This window comes from Anarrhichthys ocellatus, unplaced genomic scaffold (genome assembly GCF_004355925.1).
Source record: "Anarrhichthys ocellatus isolate YVR2014 unplaced genomic scaffold, GSC_Weel_1.0 scaffold56, whole genome shotgun sequence".
In the NCBI taxonomy this organism is placed as follows: Eukaryota; Metazoa; Chordata; class Actinopteri; order Perciformes; family Anarhichadidae; genus Anarrhichthys; species Anarrhichthys ocellatus.
The window spans coordinates 2572603-2596387 of NW_022280086.1; the positions used below are offsets into that span (position 1 = coordinate 2572603).

General features: G+C 40.5%; 1 protein-coding gene across 1 annotated transcript in view; it reads left to right on the forward strand.

The window, feature by feature from the left end:
• The window catches only part of LOC116396540 (potassium voltage-gated channel subfamily C member 1-like), a 76403-nt gene extending 56962 nt beyond the window's left edge, over positions 1–19441 (forward strand). Inside the window, exon 5 of the mRNA XM_031871196.1 lies at positions 2304–19441. Within this exon, the coding sequence (XP_031727056.1) occupies positions 2304–2455 (152 nt within the window). The 3' untranslated portion in view covers positions 2456–19441. The remainder of the gene's footprint in view (positions 1–2303) is intronic.
• The last annotated feature ends 4344 nt before the right edge of the window (positions 19442–23785 follow it).

Sequence of the window (23785 nt, forward strand, 5' to 3'; positions counted from 1 at the left end):
TGTCATCTTTTCCCATGACTTGGCCAAGGACAACATGAGTTTTTGCAAGTGGGTGCTAAAGCCAGAAATTACAACAAGCCAGCTCCAACATCAGCACACTAAATGTCAGCTGTTTGTCCGAATGGATAAATTGATGAAGCCGCAATTTGTTGCAATATTCAACAACAGACCATAGCCTCAATAGACCATAACATGGTGTCAAAGGTATATTTATATAATATATATGATATATAATAATATATATCATATATGTAGGGACGCACTGATCTGACTTTTTCAGTCCCAACACTGATACCTGGAGTTTTGGTACCGAGTACCAGTGTTTGATTAATAAGCTGTATGCCTCACTGTGTGAGAGTGAGAGGGATCGTTCTTTTATGCGTGGGGGCAACAAATAATAAATCGTGCACCAGCAATTTTAAAAACATCTTTAAAATGAACATGGATTACAATCTTTTTAATGCAGCAACAAATTGCTTACAACTAAAACAGGAATTAAGATTCAAGTATATAATATATATAGTATATTAAAATAGAGTTAAATTGAATAGATTGTCATCGATACCCAGTGTGAATGAAGAAGGCATTCAAGCCTGCATTATGGTAAATGTAGTGTTTCCACAGCATGACCCATAATAGGGACCTAAAGTCAAATCTTTTGGTCTATTTCTTTTGTTTAATTGTTCTCTTATGAGTCTCTCAACTTAAGTTATATACAGAATTGCTGGAATGCTCTTTTAAATGAACCTTTTCGAAAGTGTTTGTTAATGATTAACAATAATGTAAAAACAATGACAGCAATATACGTATATCTAAGGGATTTTTTAAAACTTTCAATTCTCTTTATCATATTGTCCTAAAACACCTAGTATCCATCAGGCTATATTAAAAACATCATGTGGACTTTGGAGTCGTATATATCAAAGATGTGCTTTTTCTTCAAAAGTTAGGAATGAATGTTGTGATCAGATCTAGGAAATGTATACATTACATATGTAAAGTTTCAGCACATTCTTCAAGAAGATCCACCCAACATTTTGAAACGTCACCTAACTGCAGCCTTCTGCTACGTCAACCTGTTCCCATCAGCGTCAGCTGTACTTTGTGTACAGTGATCATTTGCAATGATTAGCATGCTAACATGTTAAACAAAGATGGTGAACATGGTGAACATTATGGCTGCTAAACATGCTGATTTTAGCATTTAGCTAAAAGCACCGCTGCGGCCAAATACAGCCTCACATTGCTGCTAGCATGGCTGGAGACTTTTTTTTTTAAACATGTTGAATTTGATCCCCTAAATGAAGAAAAACATATACCTGACCCTGACTTTGGAGAAGAGTATTTTCTTCAGTCAGTCTGTCAGTCTGTCTGTCTGTCTGTCTGTCTAACTTGACTGTTTCCCTGTTAACAGCAGCCTGTTGTTCTTGCCGGTAGACTGGCTAAAACACCTGGACTCTGAGGTCAAAATGTCCCCAGTAAAGTGTAGAGATTGCAGTGTTAACTTCGAGTGATTGTGTGTACTGCTAACTGTGCTCAGCTCCAGATGATTTACCCACCCGAGTTGCTCTGAGTTTCCCAAAAAACAAAAAAAACAAATCAATAAACCACCGAGTCCTGCTGTGTTTCATGTTGCTCAATAAAGTGTACCACCACCGATGTGCTTTTGGGAATCCCAGAGCAGGTAGTCCAGTGGATGTACAAGTATGAAAATCTCATGGGATATATTCAGATCAGAGGGGTTTGTGTCCATCCACTGGACTAGTGCATCCGCCCTCCCCTACACAGTTGGTGTCGGTGCCGCAGAGCACCACCTCTTGGTGTCTGAGGGATATTGTGGCAACTGATAGCTGATTTTCGTAACCAATATTCCTGTTTTGTCCTGTCTCTGTCCTGTCTGTCCATCTGTTTGTCCCTCCGTCCATCCGTCCGTCTGTCTATCTGTCTTTTTCTAACTTCCTCCTTTGGTCTAAACTATTTTACTTGGTTTGGGCTGGTTTTGTTTTGAGTTATTTATCTCTTCTTTTATTTTTTTGACTTTGTTTCATTTACAAATGCTTGTAACTGTAACAAATGTTTTCTATTTGCAATTTCTGATGTGTGATGCTGTCATAACATAAATGGACATATCATAACATTACTTTCTGTCATTTCCATGCACATTCACACTTTTTTTTTCTTCTTTTTTTACCATATCATGAAAACATTCATGCTGACTGTTTCATTTGCTGTTCTGAATGGCCCTTCATAACTCCGCTCTGACCTTTGCCCTCTTGCCTGTGCCTTGTCATCTTCACGTATAGCCACGGGTTATGAGAAGTCGCGCAGCCTCAATAATATCTCCGGGATGACGGGCGCCCCGCTGCGCCTCACCCCCATCACCAACTCTACCTTCGAGCCCTTCGAGCCGCCTGGTCTCAGGCGATGCCGCTCCCCCATTCCCTCCATCTTGTAGCATAGCCGACAGGGAGACACAAACAGCAAAATGTCAACAACAACAGCAACAATACAATTTTGAATGTTTTGGGTTGTTTTTCTTCTTTTTTTCCTTTTTTTCTGGGGAACATGCAAGGAAAGCATCAACATGGACATTTGATTCATCCTAGCTGCTCCTTCATTCCCATTACTCACATTTCCCTCTTGATAGAATCAACAAGGAATTAGCGGTCCTCTTCTAGGCACCAGAAAGTCCTATTTTAAAACCACAGCATATCTAAAACTTGCCGATTAAGCTGAGATAGACGCTTCAGCAAATGTATTTGAAAAAACACGAGCACACCTGCCTTACTAACAGGGATAGAGTAGGTTAGTTTAGATGGATGTGGTAGTTGAGTTAGTGTGCCTCTAGCTTTCCCTATGCTACTTCTTGCCTGTATCTCGACACTGCACTCACACTTCAATGCTTTAAGACTGACAGTTAAGAGTAGCTATGAATAAGGACTAGTATTAAGCCTCAGAATGCGCACACACACACACACACACACACACACACACACACACATTGACACTACCATATTACTGCAGCATGCATGTTTTTACTCATGAGAATCTCTAGAATAACAACATATGGTATACCTTCAAGTAGTAAAAAAACAACATTTTTGTATACTTCAAGTCAAATTCATACCTCTAAAAAGATGAAATACCCCAAACTGTAGCGCCTCCGCACCTTTTGATAAAAGCCTGTTGTGGTGCATTGAGTCAAAACGACCTCTGTTACACATACACGCACACGTAGTTAGTTTGTTCTCAGTGTATCCCTTTAGTACAGGGAGAGAGGGACTTCAATTAGATTCTACGTACATCAACTCTATAACCAACGTATGAAAGCTGCAGCATCCCGTCCTCTTCTCTATTTCTGCTTCCTCCTCTGGCCTCAGACTCTGCTTAGACCCTAAACACAACACTCAGAGAACTGCAGGAGGACTTGATGAAAAATGATTTTTAATACCGTGGACAGCTGGGGAACAGGTGTCTCTGTCAGGGTTGGTCGCAGGTCATAGGACAGTAGTTCCCAACCTGGAACCCCCGAGAGGTTGCAAAAAAAACACAACAGTTAAGAGTTGATAAAAAAAGGTAGCAAATTAGCTCAAATATGACATGACATTTTATTTGTTTTTACATCTTTGCATTTTCCTCATGAATTACTGGATACTTGTTACATTTACTGACCTAAAAGTAAAACAATTTCAATATACAGATGTAGACGCAGCCTATGTTATCAACCTGTTTATGCACATAGTGTTGATCTGCAGTGAAAATGCACCCACATTGGTAAAAATCCCCAAAATGTTGAGAATCACTTTCAGAGAGGATTATAGGAGGTTAGGGGAGCAGAGTGTTGGTAGCACTAAGCCTGGGCTAGAAACATATTTTGCAAAATAAATGGACAAAAGCAGCTATAGGAAATAGAAATATCTGTGAACATGTGTAGACTTTGACTTTTAACCTCACAAAGACTTTCGGTGAAGGAGCAATAGGGTCTGATCTGGACCAGACCGTCACTCTTTACCTCCTCTCCTTGCGTCCTCACTCGGGCTTTCAGTACAAAAAGGATTAAGGATGAGCTGCAAAGTAGGAACAAAGGGAAGATCATTCTCATGTCTTCTTCTATTTAATTATCTTTACTTTTGCTTTCATTTAGTCATTAGCTAAGGTTTAAAGGAACAGTACCAAGAAAGTTGATTTGGTTTCTTATAGAGAGTGAGATGAGAAGATTGAGAGCAGTCTCAGAGTCTGCACGTAAAGTACTAAGCCGGAGTCGGGATGCAGTTATCCTTGCTTAGCATAAAGCCTGGTAGCAGGAGGAAACACCTAGTCAGGCTCTGTTAAAAAATACACCTACAAACTAAAAGTTGTTTTAAAATGATCAAAAAAGGCTCTGTCCGAAATAAATAAGTAAAGTAATTAACAAAGAAAAAGGATAATTTGTGGTTTTAGGTGATGTTGACATGCTAAAAGTACAAAGAAGACCACACAGGTGCAGTGACTGTGCACACTTTCTGTGACTTTGTTGTCACAATGAAGTTGCCAGGTTTGCTACCATCATACCTTAAACAGTGCCCACATGTGCTCAACAACCTTATTATTTGGCATCTTTGGATGGATAAACTCTTGTTTATCAAGACATAGCTTCAACAGAAAACTGACACCTGTTCGGATCAGCCGACCATACCAATGGACAGAACCTTTCTAAGTATAGATCTATAATTACTGTCATGTTGCTCCAACCAAATGCACAAACATATTTGATTGGGTTTCTTTAAGCCAATCACAGTGTTCCACATCGTCTTAAGTGGACTGCAGTTAAAGCCACACACCCTTTTTCAGCAAGCATGGCCAAACGTCAAGAATGTTGTGGCTAGACGGTTACCCTCCATTTACAAGATGACGACCTATCCTAACCTTTACCATTCAAGGTCAATGCAAAAACCGTAACGTTGTAAAGTCAATGTCTAACGCCTACCCTCACCAAGTCATGCTCAAAGTCTAACCTCAACTACTCAAGGTCAATGCCTCAACGACTCAAGGTCAATGCCTCAACTACTCACGGTCAATGCCTCAACTACTCAATGTCAATGCCTTAACCCAACCATCTCACGAGAGTTTCTCAAATCAAGGGTTACCATCTAGACATGACCCATGAGGCGAGGAGGCAGTGTAAGGCCCATTTCAATCTGTTAATCATATGTTAAAGTACATCATTTGTGTTTAAACTGTATTTAAAGTGAACATGGTATTACATATATCATATGAAAGATTTATGGCTTTTACCCCAAAGAATGTGTTCATTGGAATGGTTGGGTGATCTGAATGACACCTGAAGGGAAATGAATAGAGAAATACTTTTAAACTATCTCTTTATTCATTGATATGAGTTAAACATTCATGAGAACTAAATAAACTCTTTGTTTGTTTGTTGAAAAAAGGTAACAGATATTTATTGATATATTTAATGAGGTGTTTGTATTTGGATTCAGATTCCATTAGACTCAACATAAAAAATAACACATTGTAAAGTATTTTGATTCTTCATTATTATTGCTATAGATGTTGTATTAGTGCATTTAGAGCAGAAATCCAGCATTACAATATGTCTTTATTTGGGTTCTAAATGCACCACAGAGTCCTTTTCTTTGTCTAAAGAGTAAACAAACCTGTTACAACGTCATCATTTTAAAGCAACTTTTAGTTTGTAGGTGTATTTTTTAACAGAGCCAGGCTAGCTGTTTCTCCCTGCTTCCAGTCTTTATGCTAAGCTAGGCTAACCACGTGCTGACAAGAGATTGACTTTCATCTTCTCACAACATTTTCAGACAGAAAAGCAAATTAGCATATTTCCAAAATTGTTGTTGAACTATTCCTTTATGGTGGCAGGGTAATGACTTTCTCTTTATCTGGGAAAGGATTTTGGACATTGCAGCTTAGCCCGAGTGTGAGAAGCGTGATTTTCCTCAAGTCTGAGTTCATCCCACAACCATCACCACCACCACCACTGCCACCAACAGCGTTATTACTTGCACTGACTCCAGTGTGACTCAGCAGCCAGTGGCAATATTTTTAGTTTTTGGCTTCTCTTTCTTTCCCTGTTTTTGCCCCTCCTAAACCCCCCAACCCCCCCTCCCCCTCCCCCATCCTTTTCTGTCCGTCCACCTCTTCTATGTTTTTCGGCTACGGCTGCTCAGTAGGAGGCACTGTGAACGGCTACTGGAGCGACAGCCCGTGGTAGAGGAAGAGTGGACGACACACACCACAAGGGCAGAAGCAAGAGAACATGACAACAGAGACAGCATACAAACATAGAAATATGCAATGTAGATAAATGAGACAGTGGCGGTTGGACCTTGGTGTTTCTGTTCAGTTATGGTGTGTCTGCAGCACATGTGGATGTTTGTGTGGGCATGAGTGTGTATGTGTGTACGTGCCCGGACCTGCATCTACCTCTCTACTAAGATGCACAACTTGGAAAAATACTTTTTTTTTGCTTCCACAAGACAGAAAGGAAGAAATCATTCTTTCAGTTTAGTTTTGATATTTTTCAATTAACAAGCTTTGTGTGATCACATGATGATGTCATCTTTCTGTCACTAAGTGTACTTTTTTTTTTTTTCCTAAATATGTGTTGTTTCCTTTTTGTTTTAAACTGTAATTTTCTGATGTTGCAAGAAATGTTATTGATTTATTGAAGAACAACAATGTCAGATTTGTTCTTTGTTTTAGACAGTAATTATGTGTCTGTTGGTTAAGTGTTTAAGTCCCTTGTACTCATCTCGTGCTCTCACTTTCCTGCTCCCCCGCCAGAAAGTAACAGATAGCTTTCAGTCGGATGCAAATCATGCCCTTTGAGTTGCATTAGATTCCCATAAGAGCACTATCACTAACCGCCGAGTGAACATAGACTCCTTTTTCAGAGGAGGGTTCTGTGCACTGAGGTATCTCCTTCCTGTTACTTTTTTTTGCATTGAAGCTGGGAGTATTGGAAGGTAAGAGCCCCACATGAGGAGACTCTGTCACTGTTGATTTAAAGAATCAGTTCAACATTTTGGGGAATTATGAGCTGTAGCCAGGAAGCGACGAGCCAAGTTTAGATTCAAGACTTGAAGCAGAGGAAAAATAGCTAGCCTAGCTACACATTATATCATTCTGTTTAACATGCATAGAACACAAATATGCTTTTTTTGGTGCTCACCAAAAAAATAGTAACAGCACACATATCCCCAATTTGTAATTTTTACAATTTACAACTTTTAGCGAGAGCTTGTTAATAAAGTGAGCTATAGAGGAGTTGATATGCATTTTAGTTCCAGGCTAGCTGTTTCCCCCCTCATAATGCTAAGCTACTGTAATTGCCTCCTTAGCTCTGGCTCATCTCACTCTCAAAGGATATGAATAAGCGGGGGGGGGGGGTTGTCGAGCCAGCTCTTTAACATTATGTGACCCTGATTTGTGGTCACGCAGGGTTTTCTGTTTCCTGATTATTCTCATGCTGATGCCGGGCATCACTATCCAGTTTTTGCTAGTTGGAGAATCATTTTAACCCCCAGTCCTGTTAGCACACCACACACACACACACACACACACACACACACACATATAGATGTGAACACACACTCCAGTTTCTCTACTGAGTCTGTCTATCGTTTCTGAACATTTCATCTTCTCTTCATCCTCCTCTCCCTTCCCATCGTTCACTTGTTGTTGCGTCTGCCGCTTCCCCAAAGGCCACTGCTGATTGGTTGCTTTTGTCCCGGTGATTGTACATATGTAAAGTTTGCGTTGTATATGAATCTGCATGGGTTTCCATTGCAAGCAATAAGGATACTGATATGACTAATAATGTGAGGAGGTTTGATAAGATTTTAGTCTGGAGCTTAATGAATGTGTATATATCGTTTAGACTACTAAGAGTGTGTGGATGTGTGTGTTAAGATGCATACATATGCACTAACAAAGCATGCAGGACAAAAAAATGTTCACCTCTTTGAATGCAAGAAGAGGGAGGACGGGCTGACATTATGCATGCCGAAATGCTATGATGCTATTGGTCGGAAGAGACCAAGTTAGGTACTGTAACGGGGCCGGGTGGGGGTGGGAAAGTTTATTTTTGCAGGACGGGGCGGGGTTACATTTCTGGTAGGTCTTGTATAGCTGCTTTCTTATCAAAACTTGAGAGACTTATGATAAGAGAAACATATTAACAATCGTAGCTTATGATATATTTTTTTTCTTCTTTTTTTTTGCTTCTCTTTTCACAGAGAACTGTTCTGAAAGCCCCGCGCTTATCAGATATATGCAAAAAGAAGCAGTAACTGTGAACTAACGCTAACACATGAAAAACAAATCCAGCTTCTTCCATCATTGTCTCGACTCCTCTTCTGCAAGAGAGGAGAGAGACCGTTCTCCTCCCCAAGATACCTCCTCACCTAAACTCCCCTCTCTGTTGTCTCATTCGACCGCTCCTTCCTTATCCGTCTGTGACTTCATTCTGCCCCACCTCATGTTTCATTTCTTTCCGTCCTCTTCTATTGTCTACACTTGCATTTAAAGTGCAGTGAGTTCAAAAGAAGGATACCTCTGCAATGTGAGAATGCAATGATTCAACACAAGATCCTAAAAACAAACAGGGCCAGATTAACCTGCCAGGGTTCCTTCGGGCACCTCTGAGCTGCGGGCCCCTTTCGAGTGAACCCACTCCAACCCGGTTTCTATTTAAGTTTGATTTAAACTGATTGAATGCAAATGTATTTAACAATACTCACCATGTAAGCATAATGCAGTATCGGACCGTATATAAGATGACCTTGATTATAAGACACAAAACCCTTTCTGGCTTACTTTTCAGACTAGTCTCTTGTAAACCTGAAATACTTCCATTAAAGCAGAATATAAATCACGCGGCTTGTCTATCAGTCAGCATTGCACTGGTTCCCTATACAAAGGAACCAATGGAATTCCTCCATTATTTCAGGAATCTATCCCAAAAACCCATTGACTTTGAGAAGAGGGAACTGCAAGTCAAAAAATGCTGAAAAACTCATTTCCAGGTATTAGGACTCATCCCTGCAGCACTCAATACCTTCCATTAAAAAAGGAAATGGATGTTGCGAATGCATACATGTCTAATCCTCAAACTCCCACTTTTTCAAACATAATGCCTCGTTGTATATTCTGGCCAATTCAGTATCAAATGCAACATCAGGTCAAAGACCTTAAAGACCCCATGGAATATCATTACTTCCATTGTGCTGTGTAATTCCTGCTGAAACAAGTCCATAGGTGTAAACCAGGCAGATTGATTTGACAGAACTGTCAAAACGCGAGATCATTGAAAACCTTTTTAATGACTTACCATTTTAGTTTATATTGTGAAAATAAAAAGAATTGTCTCTGAACCCAGGGTTTTGCAGGACCAATGTTCTTGTTGAGTCTGCTTTAGTGCTGCATAGCACCATTGATTTATTTTATTTTTTTTACCCCAAAAGATCTTTGAAGTCACATTTACTACCTAGTGAGAAACCACACTGCAGAGGCACCCTTCGAAATTTCAAACTATTTTTCTTCTTGAATTTCTTAAGCTTCTGCCCCTCGTTTCCTTTCCAATGTTCCTCTCCTCTCCATCAATTCACAACTCAGGTATCTCTTTCTCAATCTCCCCCTCTGTGCCCCCATGGTTCCTGTCCACCCATGTTTCCTTTAAGATGTACTGTATGTATTAAGGGAGAGATAACAAACAAAAAAAGTCAAGTTGTCCTCTCTCTTCTGTCCCTGTGAATTCCATGTGCTCTGTTTTGTGGCTCTTCCCCCTCCTTTAAAAAAAATGCTTGTCCAACTGTGCTTCCTGTCTTCTCTTTGTGTGGTTTCTGCCCCGTCTCTCCGCCCTTTCCCGATAACCGCGTCCCTCTTTTTGAGAGACTTTATGCCCCCATCCATCCCCCCACCGCCCTGAAGTCTCTCACAGCGAAAACCAAAAAGGGAGTCAAATTGGAGCACCTTCGCATTGAAAAAAAAAAGAGAAAGGTTTGGCCAGACACTGGATTTCACCGAGGAGGAAGACAGGAACGGACATTTGAATGAATGAAAAAAAAAAAAGACTATGTAGATTGGGGGGGGGGGGGTGCTGTGAAATTATGTGTTCTGAGTTCTGAGATTGTCAGCCGAGCAGCGTCAGAGGGAGGAGATGGAGGAGGAAAAAGTTTGGGGAAGACAGAAAAGTATGGTGATGATGATGAGGAGGAAAAAGAGAAAAGAAGCAGAAATCGCTTCTCCATGTAAGAATGTGTACCTCACCGTTGTTCCTGTGCACTGTCTTTGCTCCTTGTGTCGTGTTTCCTCACCTGTGCGTGATTCAGTGTTGCTGTGACATTTTCGTTTCTGTGTTCTGTGTGTTCCCTGTGTTGTGTGCCGCACTCTTGTTTCCTTACCTTATTGTCTTTTGTGTGTACCACACCTGGGTCAAACAGCCTTCGCAATCACCAGCTCGTTTTATCCCACACAGATGCAGAGGAATTGTCAAACGGGGCAAACTGCACCGGAGTGAAATGAATTAGAAAGGAGCAGACCTGATGCAGCTAAAACCCTGCGTGGTCTGCCGGTCAAAGTGGGATGAAACTTTTTTAAAAAGCTAAAAGAAACAAAAAACGATTTGGCCAAGGTCTGGTCTGTACATGTGCAGGACACACCAGCTGAGATGCTCCACTCTCAGTTCTTGGTCTGGATTTCATGCCCAGTCCTGGTTGGCTGCAGTCCTCTGGTTTGAGCTTTGAAATCTTTTTAATTTCGCTAAGTCTGTGACCTCGATGTCTTTCGGTCTCATCAGGCTTCTTAATTAGCGTCCAAAGATTTGTTATATCAGAGGACTGAGCAGCCCCCCCACCCCCAAGGACTTCTGCAGATTGTATCTGTGTGTGTGTGTGTGTGTGTGTGTGTGTGTGTGTGTGTGAGTGAGTTACAGAGACGGAGAGAGAAACGTTAGAGTGTGTCACGTTCAACCTCTGTGTTCTTGATGTTCTTGCATGTTGGCCGGGCTAGGCGAGCTTTGTGGTGGTGTCTTTTGTTTGCTTCACCAGTGTGTTTGGCCCTATCATTTCCTTGCCTTGGTGTATTATACTGCTGATGTTACAACTATTTCATACTGAGCACCACTGGAAACTACAGTTTAGGGTTAGGAACACACGGTCTGCCATCGTAGAAGTCTTTCAATTTCTACATTCTTGCTACGACCTGAGAGGATTTTGTTTGGAACACAGTATTAAAGAACGAAGGGTTTCTACAATGGCTAACACTATGAACCTCATTTATGATGAAAGAAACTCCCACAGCCTCTTTCCCAACAGCATCTTTGGGATTCAATTTGTTGATGTTAAAGACAGAAAGAATTGTTTGCTGCAACGCGAAAGGGCGATAACCAGTGATTGCAGTTCCAGCACTAGGCTCTGTATTCAGTGTCTCATATGTCATGAATTAGACATAGAAATAAAAGCTGCAGCTAAGTTTATATTTAAAAAAAATTCAAATCTCAATTTAAGGTCAACTTATCAACTTTTTCCGTAGCTTTTGACCACATCTCACTGTCTCCATCTACAGATGTCATCATCACCTTTCAGTGATGAAAGGAGCACTTTCTTTGCTGAACGTACCATTACAACAACACTTTGTTACAAGTAAAGGTCCTGCAACAGAAAAGTGTACATAAAGTATCAAAAGTAAATGTACAAGTTCTGTCGAGAAATTGTCCTTGACAGCCATATTAATAAATACATTATTATATATTAGCAGTTCATTATTAGTAATGCATCAAAGTAAGTTTAAAGTAGCATTCTACCGTTGTAGCTGGTCAAGGTGGAGCTAGAGAGGTAGTTGAATCTGGGGGTCAGGCCAATCGAAGGGGTTGTGAGATGATTAAAGGTGATGAGTAATTCCCCTACACACAACTATATTATATTTTTAGGACTTCTCTCTGATATTTGCTTGTTATTCAAATAAACCATCTGAACAGTTTAAAGGGGAAATCTCTTTTTGGTGGAACTTCTAACAACTCATAGACATCTGAAATATGTGACGAGTAGACTCCAGCTAGATACAGATCGTCCTGTAATGGGCCACAGACCGAAACCAACAGATTGTGAATCACTCGTTTAATCCCGCCATGTGGTTGAACGCTCCAGAAAAAGATAGTACTGCATAAAGGCCAAAATGTGAGATGTATTCCAACACAGTGATCATTCCCCGTCTTGATGCTTTTGGGAAACAGGTCTATAACTAATGTGGTCCACACTGGACCTCAGAAAGATATCAAATCATTTTTTACGAAATGGAAATCAAAACAAGCTGTAAATGTATTGGATGGTGGGTAAAATAATTGTCAGTTTTGCTCATTTCGTGTACTTGAATCTCCTGGCCAACTCTGATAGATCTGTGTTGAGTTGCACCAGATGTTCAGAAATTCATCACTAAGTTTGAAGGTCTTTCCTAAGTTCGTAGATACCTAGTTTCAAACAGATTTACTACATCAAGTTGCGAGTTTACGTTAACTAAACCAACACTTTTAGCTCATTTAGTCAAACATTATTGGCATAACGTTTCGTAATTTGAGATATGTCGTGCTATTTTTGTGAACTGTAATTCAAAATCTTCAAGGTTTAGGTCATTATTATCAAGGTATGTCAACGAGTACTCCGTGTTAACTCTTTTACTCCTCACTCTGAACGGATCCTATATTAACTTATCTTAGCATAACGTTAGCTTTGTCGGTGTAAATGTTAATATGTTAGAACTAGTTAATGAGTTTTAATTTAGTGATGCATAAAATTCCACTTAATAAAATACGTTAGAACTATGCTAAGCTGGAATTTTACGAACAGCTGGTACAACTGGCTCAGCAGATGCCATTATGAATGATTACGAAAACAAAGAAAACAATACTTTACCCACCTGGATCCTTCCACGTCCTTACAGTATGTGTTAAATGGGCTTTGACCTTTAACTGCACCAGACCTGGATGTTACTAAATAAACCTACAGTTAAAATCTGAAACAAAACAACTGTTTGGAAATCATTACAAAATGCTCCATCTGAAATATCTATTTCTTATCTACAACATGGTGTTTTCTAATGAATTATAATGTTTTGATGAACCTATTTCGAGTTGTACACTCGCACAAAAAACGTCTTTAATTATTGAATTGGCTTTTATCAAACGCTGTGCCATGGTCTGGTGTATGAGGTTCAACGTCATGAATTATTCACTGCAAACCCTCAGTAAATTCTCTTTTCTTTCTTCCCTTTTAGTGCTGAGTTTCTAAACCCCCCCCCCCCCCCCCCCCCCTCCCCATCCTCTACGAGAAGAGGAGAAAAACAGTAATACGTTGAAAGTGCTGCTCCTCCATCTCCCCCGACGGGATTCACTGTAGAAACCGGGGAGGGAGATAGAGAGAAAGAGAAAGAAAGAAGACGAGTGGTGGAAATCACCACTGACGCACTCTGACCTGAACATTTTCATCATCCGTGTGACACATTCATATGCAACCTTGCCGTCGATCTCAACGAAGAGCAAGGGCACAATCACATATAAGCTATTTTTAAAGATGGGAGTAAGAAAAAAAAAAAAAAAGAATCCCGCCTCATTTGAACTGATTTTCAGAGCAAACCACTGCATGGATGCTCCCCTATGACAGACGTGGATTTGGAGACCATGCGACGAGGATGCCCTCTATTTAACTTATGTTGTTGCTTTATTCTTTTTATTTTATCAAACTTCATCCGCAGCTGTTGATTTCCAGTTGGATGCCTGATTATTTTGGCACTCAAAGCACTATGCAAGGTGACGGGTGGTTCATCGTGATGTCTAACAGCTCCCGGCGGAGTCCGATCCGGTGTCGGCGCTAATCTCTGCTGAGCTACAGGACCTCTAACAAGCGGGCTGAAATCTACTCATACATATCAGAAAACATCGGCCATATCACATGTACATTTGACATGATCCTGTATTTGATATCATCAGAATCTTCCTGGAGACAGCTGACAGCTGACATCTTGGGTCTTCATGTTCAACTGACCGGTTTGAATACCGAGATCTCAGCTAACGTCAAAGAGCCAGTTTTCATCCACCTGGTGATGGAATTAACCCAAAGACACACATGGATGGAAGGACCGGACGAGACAACTGGCCGTGACATCTGCCGGCTAAAAAACAAAGATGTGACTAACCCTCTTTCTCACTCTCTCTTTCCCTCTAGAGTGTTTGACCATCCCCCCCCCTGCATCTCAGCATCGCTGCTGCTCCTCCTCTTTAACGAAACTGCATGGCATGAACGAAACCAATTAAAACCAGAAGAAAGACAAGAACACAATGGATGGATTAAAAAAAGGGGGGTGGGGGGAAGAACGGCCGGAGAGACCATTAGAGAGAGCATCTTTTTTTTTTTTTTTTCACGCAGCAATGTCAATGCAAATTCATCATCACCCACTTTTTAAGCACCCCTCCCCCCTCAAACTGGCTGCTAATATTTGCAAAACAGCATCTCCTGCAGCGAACTGCTTTCTCTGAAGCCACGATGGATGAGGAGGAGCCGCCTCCCACTCTGAGGGAAAGAGGGAAGGGGGGGGAGGAGATTTCTGCAGACCATACACTCTATACCTCTGGGGATGCGGGGCGAGAACATATAGAGGCTTTTTAAAGAAAGCAGGTATTCAGCAGGAGCGGGAGAACATCTTTGAGAAACTATTCTAGGGACAAAAAAAATGGCAATGATTGCAAATTAGAAATGCATTTTTATGACATTGTTTACCAGCATGAATATTCTGCATGACTTCTGCAAGCCATTCTGATCTCCCCCATGAATAACAGGGCTAGAAATTGAGAATTTAAATGTGAAAACTTAACAAAAATGATGTTATATGCAACAAATTAAAACAAATGTAGGATTATGTTTAAAAAAAATGTTTTTATGATAAAACACAAATGATTAAGAAGATAGGGGTTGCAACATCTATCCTGTTTTATTTTCTTCACAAGAAAATGGTAGGAGCCCCACCCCACCCTAACCCCTCTAAAATCCAAGAAGACTCCTCCCAACTACTGCAAGTATTTATTCTGCTACAACAAGTTTGTCTACTACTTCAACTTCTCACCCGACTGCTACTCTGCTTCTTCCTCCTCTTCTTCTCTTTCTTCTTCCTCTTGTAGCCTTTTACTAGAACCCTTATCAGAAACTCTCTCCAATGGCAGCTGTGTGTGTCCATGTGACAATGTGGACCCAGGACTATCAAACTGAGCTTGTACTGAACTGTGCGTCCACTCAGAGATGCCGTTGATCACGCGCATTTAAATTGAAAATGTCTGTTGTCCCATTCTTTTGGGACTTTTTCTTGACCTTGATGTCCACGGCAACGCCACCCTCTCAAGATAAGAAGGGTCATCAGAAGCCTTGGGTCAAGGACATGTCTGAAAAGTTACAGTTGAAGTTTGTTACATGATCCAGGCAGGTCTGAAAAGGTACAAGATGGCTGCCTCATCATCCAGGGCTGTTATTCCACTCTGTCTAATGAGAATGTATTGTCAGGGTTGGTATTAGAAGTAATTTATGTTGTATATGGATACAAATTATCAAAGTATTTGGTATGTGGCACTGAAGTAGGAACAAACAGGGCCGTAGCCAGGAATTCAGAAGTGCCGAAGTCCAAATCCCCTCAGCTCAACTATATCCACATTTTATGTAATCATATCATTTTTCAATTATTATAAATCAAATTTGATCTCCCTTACATTATTGTTGTCAGGTATAAAAAATAGTTTTGCCTAAAAACAATTGAAAAGAAAACCAAAGAGCCCCGTGCAAAATTGAAACAAACAAGAAAGTGCAAGAAGCTGTTACGACCTAAAAACAATCAAATGAAGTCCAAAAATCCAATTTCCTAATTTCATGTCACATACATACGAAATGACCTCGGACCTGACCGAACACAAGGAGAGACAATATATAGTTCATGAGATTCAAAGTGATGTCATCGGCAATGTTTGCTCCAGTAGCTTTTTCACGGTGTAGCTTTGACCCTTTAACTTGTTTATTGAAGGGGATTGATCATTTACTAACCCTTGAGTTTACGGAGCCACAATATTGCTCAAGTAAAGCTCCCATATTGTTCACATTTTCATGCTCTTGTTTTTAAAATAGTGCAGGAAAATATTCACTTTCTTTTGGAATTGTATGAAAGTGTAGCTTCATTTAAAGTGTATTTATTTTACTGAATGAGGTTCAGTATCAGTATTAAAATCTTTTTTAATGATAATACCGACTTTATTGATGATCTCAATTGAAACAATGTGAGCCTACAATCACAGCGTATCTTATCAGGGTCAGAACTGAAATTGGAAAACAGACATCATACGCAGGCTGCTGGTAAATGAAGGGAGTAAAGACAGCCCGAGGTTCAACCTATAGAGTGAAGGCTTTCCTCTGTATTATCCGTGAACATGGCCCGATTTGCAAAACTTAACTTGCTGGTTGGTGAGAATGTACGCAATAACACCAAAAGAAGACACGCAGATGTTTAGCGTTCAGGTCAGACCAGCATTAATGTTTGAACAACAGCTCCTGTTCACGGTGGTTGCCCATGGGTGAGAGGCAGCCATCTTGGCTCCATGTGTTCAAACAGGGTTGGCCAAGTACCCATGTCATCAGAAGCAAGCATGCTCTGCTGGGCTGTGGGGAAAAAAAGTATTTTCTCAAAAACTGTGGACAGTTTCAAAAAAAGTAGATAAACAGAAGGAAACACGCAGATAATTGAAATGCCTTGAAAGGTAGCAGAAGCACTGTGTGTGGTCTGATAGGTAGGCGCTGGACAGATCTGTTATCACAAAAAAACTGTAGATTGTAATTGTCATTTCTTTGTCTTCTCATGTCTATATTTCGAATCTCATGTGAATTAATGGTTATTTTTGACGGTTATTATTACGGCCATTTGCTCTGTGTTGATAGGTATTTGGTTTATGAAACCATATGGGCCAACCACAAAATAGTTTTGAAACTTTGTAGGTATGGATGGATTACTGAACTGGCCTTGCAGGCACAGGCCGAATATCCCAAGGGTAAAGGGTTCCCTGGGCAAGAACCTCTGTTTTCATGTAACTGAAACCATTTCTTCTTGGAAAGTCAATCAAATTATGACAAACGGACACAAAGTGACTCAAAATGACTACAAAGTGAAGCAAAACGACAACAAACAGACACAACCGACCAAAAATCACTCAAAACTACTTAAAAGAAACACAAATGCCCTACAAAGACATGCACAATGATAACAAAGAGGCGCAAAATAACTACAAGGAGACTCAAAAGCTACCGCAAAGCAACTGTAAAGACACTTAAACACAGAGAATCTTTCAGTCTTGGGGCTTTTTACATGCTTGTGCCCAGGGCCCGTTGTCTCGTAATCCATCCATGTGTGTTCATTCATTTTGTGGCTGACATAGAGTAGGGCTATAACAAACACCCAACCAAAACATGTTCGTTCATGACTTGTTCCCCTGATTAATCTTTGATGCTCTTGAATGACAGAAAACAAACATTTGACGGGCAGACATATCCGTACTCTCCTGTTGTCACTGCTTTTGCCAAACTCATCAGCCAGAAAGGTGTATCAGCTGTACTTCACGCTTTTCAATAAGGGCTATTGAGCTAAAATAGTCTACCATTGGGATGTGTGGACTGCACCCTCACACAATGTTTCTTTGTACCCATTGTCACATTGCTGGGCTGCTAGGGGACAACATTTTCTGCAAGCTACATTCTTTGTATTGAACTGAATTCTTGGAATTGGCAATTCATGCAAGATGTGCTGGGTCTGCGACATTAAATTGATTTAGGTTCATATGCGCAATAGAACACAATATTACCAAGGACAGCAGAAAAGGTCCTTTGCGCACTTGATGAATTGCGGAATTGGACAGTGCTGTGCACTCACTTTGCTTAAGTATTTTGAGGATTAATAAACATTATAAAGAGCGCATGCAGCTACTGAATCCAATAACTTGAATGGCCACGACTGAAAAATACTTCATCACCTGTCTGGTTCCACTTTTGGTTTGCACTACATTGTGCATTATGTACTGTTTGGTATTCATTCTCTGTTGAAAATGACTGTATATTGTCACAGTCCACAACATAAAGAAATCATTGAGAGTTTTTCAGACATACACACTATCCTCTGTATCATTCTAGGGTCTAGAGTCTTGACAAATTGCATGGGGCCAAAACTGGAATAGAAGACGGGGCCTATCTCAGGAATACACAGTATCAGCAATCCGAGAGGTGGAATGTCGTGATGCTGCAGTATGTATTTTCAGGAAAGTTTAAATTTTCAAATAATAGTTTCGAATGAACATTATGATCCTTTCAGTGGATCCCGCTACTTGAAGCGCGGAAGTAAATCTTTCTGTATTTTGGTCTATACTGTGTCCAACTGTCCTTCCACACTGCACTAGGTCTCATTGCTTCCAGGGTGTTCTGCTTTTTCTATGTGGTACTGTATGTGACAGGAATCAGATCCGATGTTTCATATCACTTGTCTTCTTAAAGGTTTAAAGTACAGCTTCAGATATGTCAATGATAATAATAGCCTACCATGTACCGTACTGTAGCTATACCAAGGTGAACGCAACTTCCTTCATGAATCGTTTTGGTTTTATATTTCCTTCTGCATTTGTTTACATGTCATATATATTTCATAAAACATGCAATTATGATGAATTATGATCATGAAGATTATGACAATGGATCGATAAATGCTTTTGTTTTCAAGCATGCAGTGAGCATAAAGATAGCCTATGCATGCGCCAGTTGGGTTGAAGGCTTCATGGTATTAGGCTGTTGGAGAAAAACTGTTTATGTGTCTCAGATGGGGTTTGGGGGGTTTAGTCAGGGGGGCTAATGTGGCTATTATAGATAACCGAGACAGAAGACTATTAACCTGGTCATACACCTGTCTCTGCAGAATGAATGCCTACAAGGTGACTTCTATTATGGCCTTACCCCTCACTGTAGATGTAAAACGTAAAGGTTTTAGAGCAATAAAACAGTACGTAATTGAGCCAGCCATGTTATTACACAATATTGCCAATCCAAATTTTCCATACATATTTGTGTTGCTACCTACAGGCTGTGAAAGTGATGCAGCATTAAAGGTATATGACACAAATGTATTGACCATCCATAAAGCTGGAAGTCTTGTCAGAGGCAGATTAAAAAAGCAAGGGTGAAAATGTAAGCAGCTAAGGCCAAGGTAGTTTGACTTTTATTCCTTAGCATGGGTCAAGCGCTAAAAAGGCCAGCTCATACCATTCCCATAATGCCACAGAATAGTGTTTGCTATTTGACCCTTGCTGCCAGGTAAACTCTGCATTTTGCAACGTAGGCTCAGTTAAAAACTCTCCTGGGTCTTAGAAGCACAACAATTGCATCATGATTTATTGACATTGAAAGGTTGAAAAATCCCCAATCCTCTGGTGCCCCGGTTTGAGAACACTTAGCTGCCAGAGTAAAGCTGTCAATGTCTCCAATGTCTTGTTTAAGATGCTTCAATGCTTCATGGGATATGGGCACATTGGATCCACCCCTCTCCCTCCATACATTTCCTAAGGCATGTTGCTCCAGAAACTAACCTAAATTATTCATTAAAAGAGACCTGCACGGCAGGAGTAGGAGAAGAAGAAGTGATGGCTGAGCAGTTCTAGACAGTCAAATAGAAACCTTGATTATTCCACTGGAGTGTAGTGGGGACACAGCAATAATGGTATAGGGTCTTTTTTTAAGGTTTTGGTTCCGTACGTGTGCGTACGTGTGTCCAAGAATGTGTGTGTTTGTCTATATATTACTCGTGTGCAAGAAAGGAAGCATGCTGTGCAAACTGAGCTAAGCCACACCCCTGTGAGAAGACTGACATCTGAGCTAACTAATAGTGCAACTTTACTTGAAACCCAAATGACGACCAAACATATCAGGACAAGATGCATAGGAGCGTCTCTGCCCACTGTCACCCTATCCCCCCCCCCCCACCACCACCACCTTCATTCAATGCTGATTGGACTTTTAGAGGCCATCGTACAAATGTTTCAATAAGCCTGGAGCAGTCTGATTGGTGGGGGGGTGCATCTAACGAGTCAGAAATAGTTTCTGCAAAGCTCTCTGTGGGTTAAAACTTCCACGAATGTCGGACGTCTGGCCACACCCCTAATCAGTGATGTCAGAGTCGGTGTTTTCCCTTTGAGAGCAGAAAATAAAACACCTGGTGTGACATCAACAAATTTCAAGGCATGAAGGGCAGCGGTTCACTCCCCCCTCCTTCCGGCTAGCTCCATAGTTTATCCAGACAATGTGGGCAAGTGGAGCGGTGTCAACGGTCCAGCTAACCTAGACCGTTGACAAATGACTATTCACTTAAGGCTAGCTTTTAGCCTAGCTCTGCTAGCCTATGCTGTGTGGATACTTACATCATACATTTTAGACTAAATACATTCAAGCCTGTAAGTGAAATTAAGCATATTTTGACACACTATATTTCTCCAAGGTGAAGAATGAACTTTCATGATCAACCTTGATAGTTCTCTGTTTCAGTTTGAATCTAGCAAGTTGGGCTCTAAAACTCCAGTCTGCATTTCTTGCCGCAACCTCTCCTCTCCTTTCCATGCTCCTCACCTCTCCTCTCGCTCTCTATCTCTCTCTGTCCTTTCTTCCTCTTCCTCCTCCCCTCCCCCTCCTTCAGTTATTTTGAGGAAGAAGCTTCTTTTTGCATCCCTTGTTCTTGTGTTTTTATATTCATTTTTTTGGGGAGATGAATTCTAAATGCATGCATGGGAAACTTTAAAATGCTGACTTAACCTAATTGTGAATGGTAATGTGAAGGGAAGCCTCTCTGTGGGGGGGAAAAAGCAAAGGCTCTCGTCTTTCCCTCTTCCTTTCTCTGTCAGGTTAGAAGACGCAGTGACACACACTCATTCACTTTTTTTTATTCTCGTGCTTCTTTTCACGCAGGCAGGGGAACTCTTCATAGAGCCACTGTTCACAGGGCAGCAGACTGTGATGTGATCACGTTCTGGAGGCAAACGGGCTCAGTTTCATGAGTCCAGTCATGGTTTTCCAGAGGCTTCCCAGCATGGTGTCCAGGCTTTGGTGTTTTTTTTTGTGAAATCACTTGCTCACCATTTCAGAACATATCCTATGCATATTTTTGGGTCATCTTTCTCTTTATTTTTTACAACTTTTCACTGAATCGCGGGTGCTGAGGTCATGGAAAACGTAACTCTCTCCACCAGTCTGTTCAGGTCAAATAAATCCGTTATCTCCACTCATTTCAGCTTTTTTGTTTGTATCTTATGTTCATTTTGCTGTGCCTTCTCTTACCCATTTTCGTTTTTTGTAAACCACATCATGCTTTATTTAAGTCCAGATTCAGCTATTTGGACAGTCCTTAAATGGACATGCTGGGGTCCATTTCACTGTTGACCAATTGGTTGATTAGTCCGTTGATACAGGGGTATATATTTGGTGTGTGTCGACTGGAAAGAGGCAGAGAAACAAAGGATGACAGAGACAAGAGAGACAAGAGGCTTCCCTCCACTCATGAATGGGGTTTATGCTATAAATACCGATGCTGGATATCATTTTATTGTCACTAAACTGAAGAGAGAAAAATAAAACAAAAAGAATAAAGAACTGTATAAAATATATTTCAATGGAATGTTTATTATTTACCTTTTCTATTTTTGAAACATGTAAAAAACAAAAAAGGTGAAACTGTAATAATTCAACAGCATTTGTGAAAAAAAGACTTATAAAAAGAGTTCTGTTGTTAAAATGTATGAAGGTTTGACTGTGAATGCTGATTTACCTGAGCAACTCTTCTCCTTTACCGATAGGATAAATAAAAACCAGATGAATAATTTAAAAAAATCACAAAACTACTGGAAAAAAGCAAACAAATTCAGTTTAAAGAGAAAACATAGAAAACTTAATAAAAACATTAAAAGCTTATGCCAAAACTTTCCATTTGCGTCCTGTGTCTTTTTTGTAACTTGTTTGCTTTACAGCTGTGATCAATTTCACAGTGATGCAGAATTCATTACGAGTAATCACCACACAATGTTTATACTTTATACATTATGAGTAATGGTACTTCTATACTTGACTGTTTTTATTTAATGCTGCTTTATAACTCAACTCCACTACATTTCAGATGGAGATATTGTACGTGTTACTGCACCACATTCATTTGATAACTTATTACTTTGCAGATGAAGATTTTAACATTGCATGTTTTAGTTTATAGTAAATGAAACCACCCAACAGCATTGAAAATGAATATAATTAGGTGTGTTGTGTTTGCCAGATGTGTCTGCATTGAGCACTTCTGTTTTGTGTGATTGAATGCTAACCCCCGGTCTAGACTCACACTTCACGCATGCTAGACTAAACTGCCATTTTTGCACCCAAAAACCAGATGAAATGCACCAGGCTGTCTGGCTGATTAGCCGCGTGCTGAGTTGCAGCTTTAGAGTGTGTACTGGTAGTTCCATTAGCTGGTAGCAGTTAGCCGAACACACCAAACAATGCAATGAAAGTGAGTAATCTAACAACTGCTGATGCGCACTATAATGGGCTGTAAAGCATCGTAGAACAACAATTCATTCAAACTAAGGTCAAAGGTAGTGAGTGAGGAGTCAGCAGGCCGTCGGAGGCAGTAAACACGCAAGAGAAGGTGCTTGAGAAAGTGTGAGTCACCGCAACCAGGTGGTCCTTTAGCATGCAGCCATAACTGGGCACCCACGTTATAAAGCAGTTTGCTGTAGCACAGTCACTCACCATTGGACGCACACAAGCGAAAGATCGCCTGATCCTCCTGGCGAATATTAATATTTAATACTTGGTAAAAACCCAGCCTCAGCAAGTTACTCGCATGTCAAATCTAAGAATGCCCTTACATCCTCTCATGTTATATTATTTCTTAACAAACAATATACTCACTCAATGTATAACACATTTGCGACAGGTATCTTGCAACCGAGGAGTCCATCACCTTCAGTCAGGCTCTTGTGTGGGTCACTCCACAATTGCAGACATTTTTTTTAAATGCGTGTGAAGCCATATGGGACAACCTGGGAGAAGAATACAGGCCACCACCCTACAGGGAGAGCTGGAAAGTTATTGCATCTGCATTGCAATGGATGGCAAGTGCACGGTGATCAAGGCAGGGGCTTACAGCAGATCCCTATGAGCTAATTATAAGAGATCTTTCTCAATATTGTTTCTTGCTGTGTAGATGCTTAATATCGCTTCTTCAGTGGATGCTGAAGCTTATGGGCAGAGCAGCACTTGGATAGCCGCTAACGAAACTACCAGTACAAAAATACAAATACATACATGAAACTACCAGTACATACACAAAAATACCAGTACATACATGAAACTACCACTACATACACAAAACTACCAGTACATACACAAAACTACCAGTACATACACGAAACTACCAGTACATAGATGAAACTACCAGTACATACACAAAAATACCAGTACACACACAAAAATACCAGTGCATACACGAAACTACCAGTACATACATGAAACTACCAGTACATACATGAAACTACCACTACATACACGAAACTACCAGTACATACACAAAAATACCAGTACATACACAAACATACCAGTACATACACAAAACTACCAGTGCATACACGGAACTACCAGTACATACACAAAAATACCAGTACATACACAAAAATACCAGT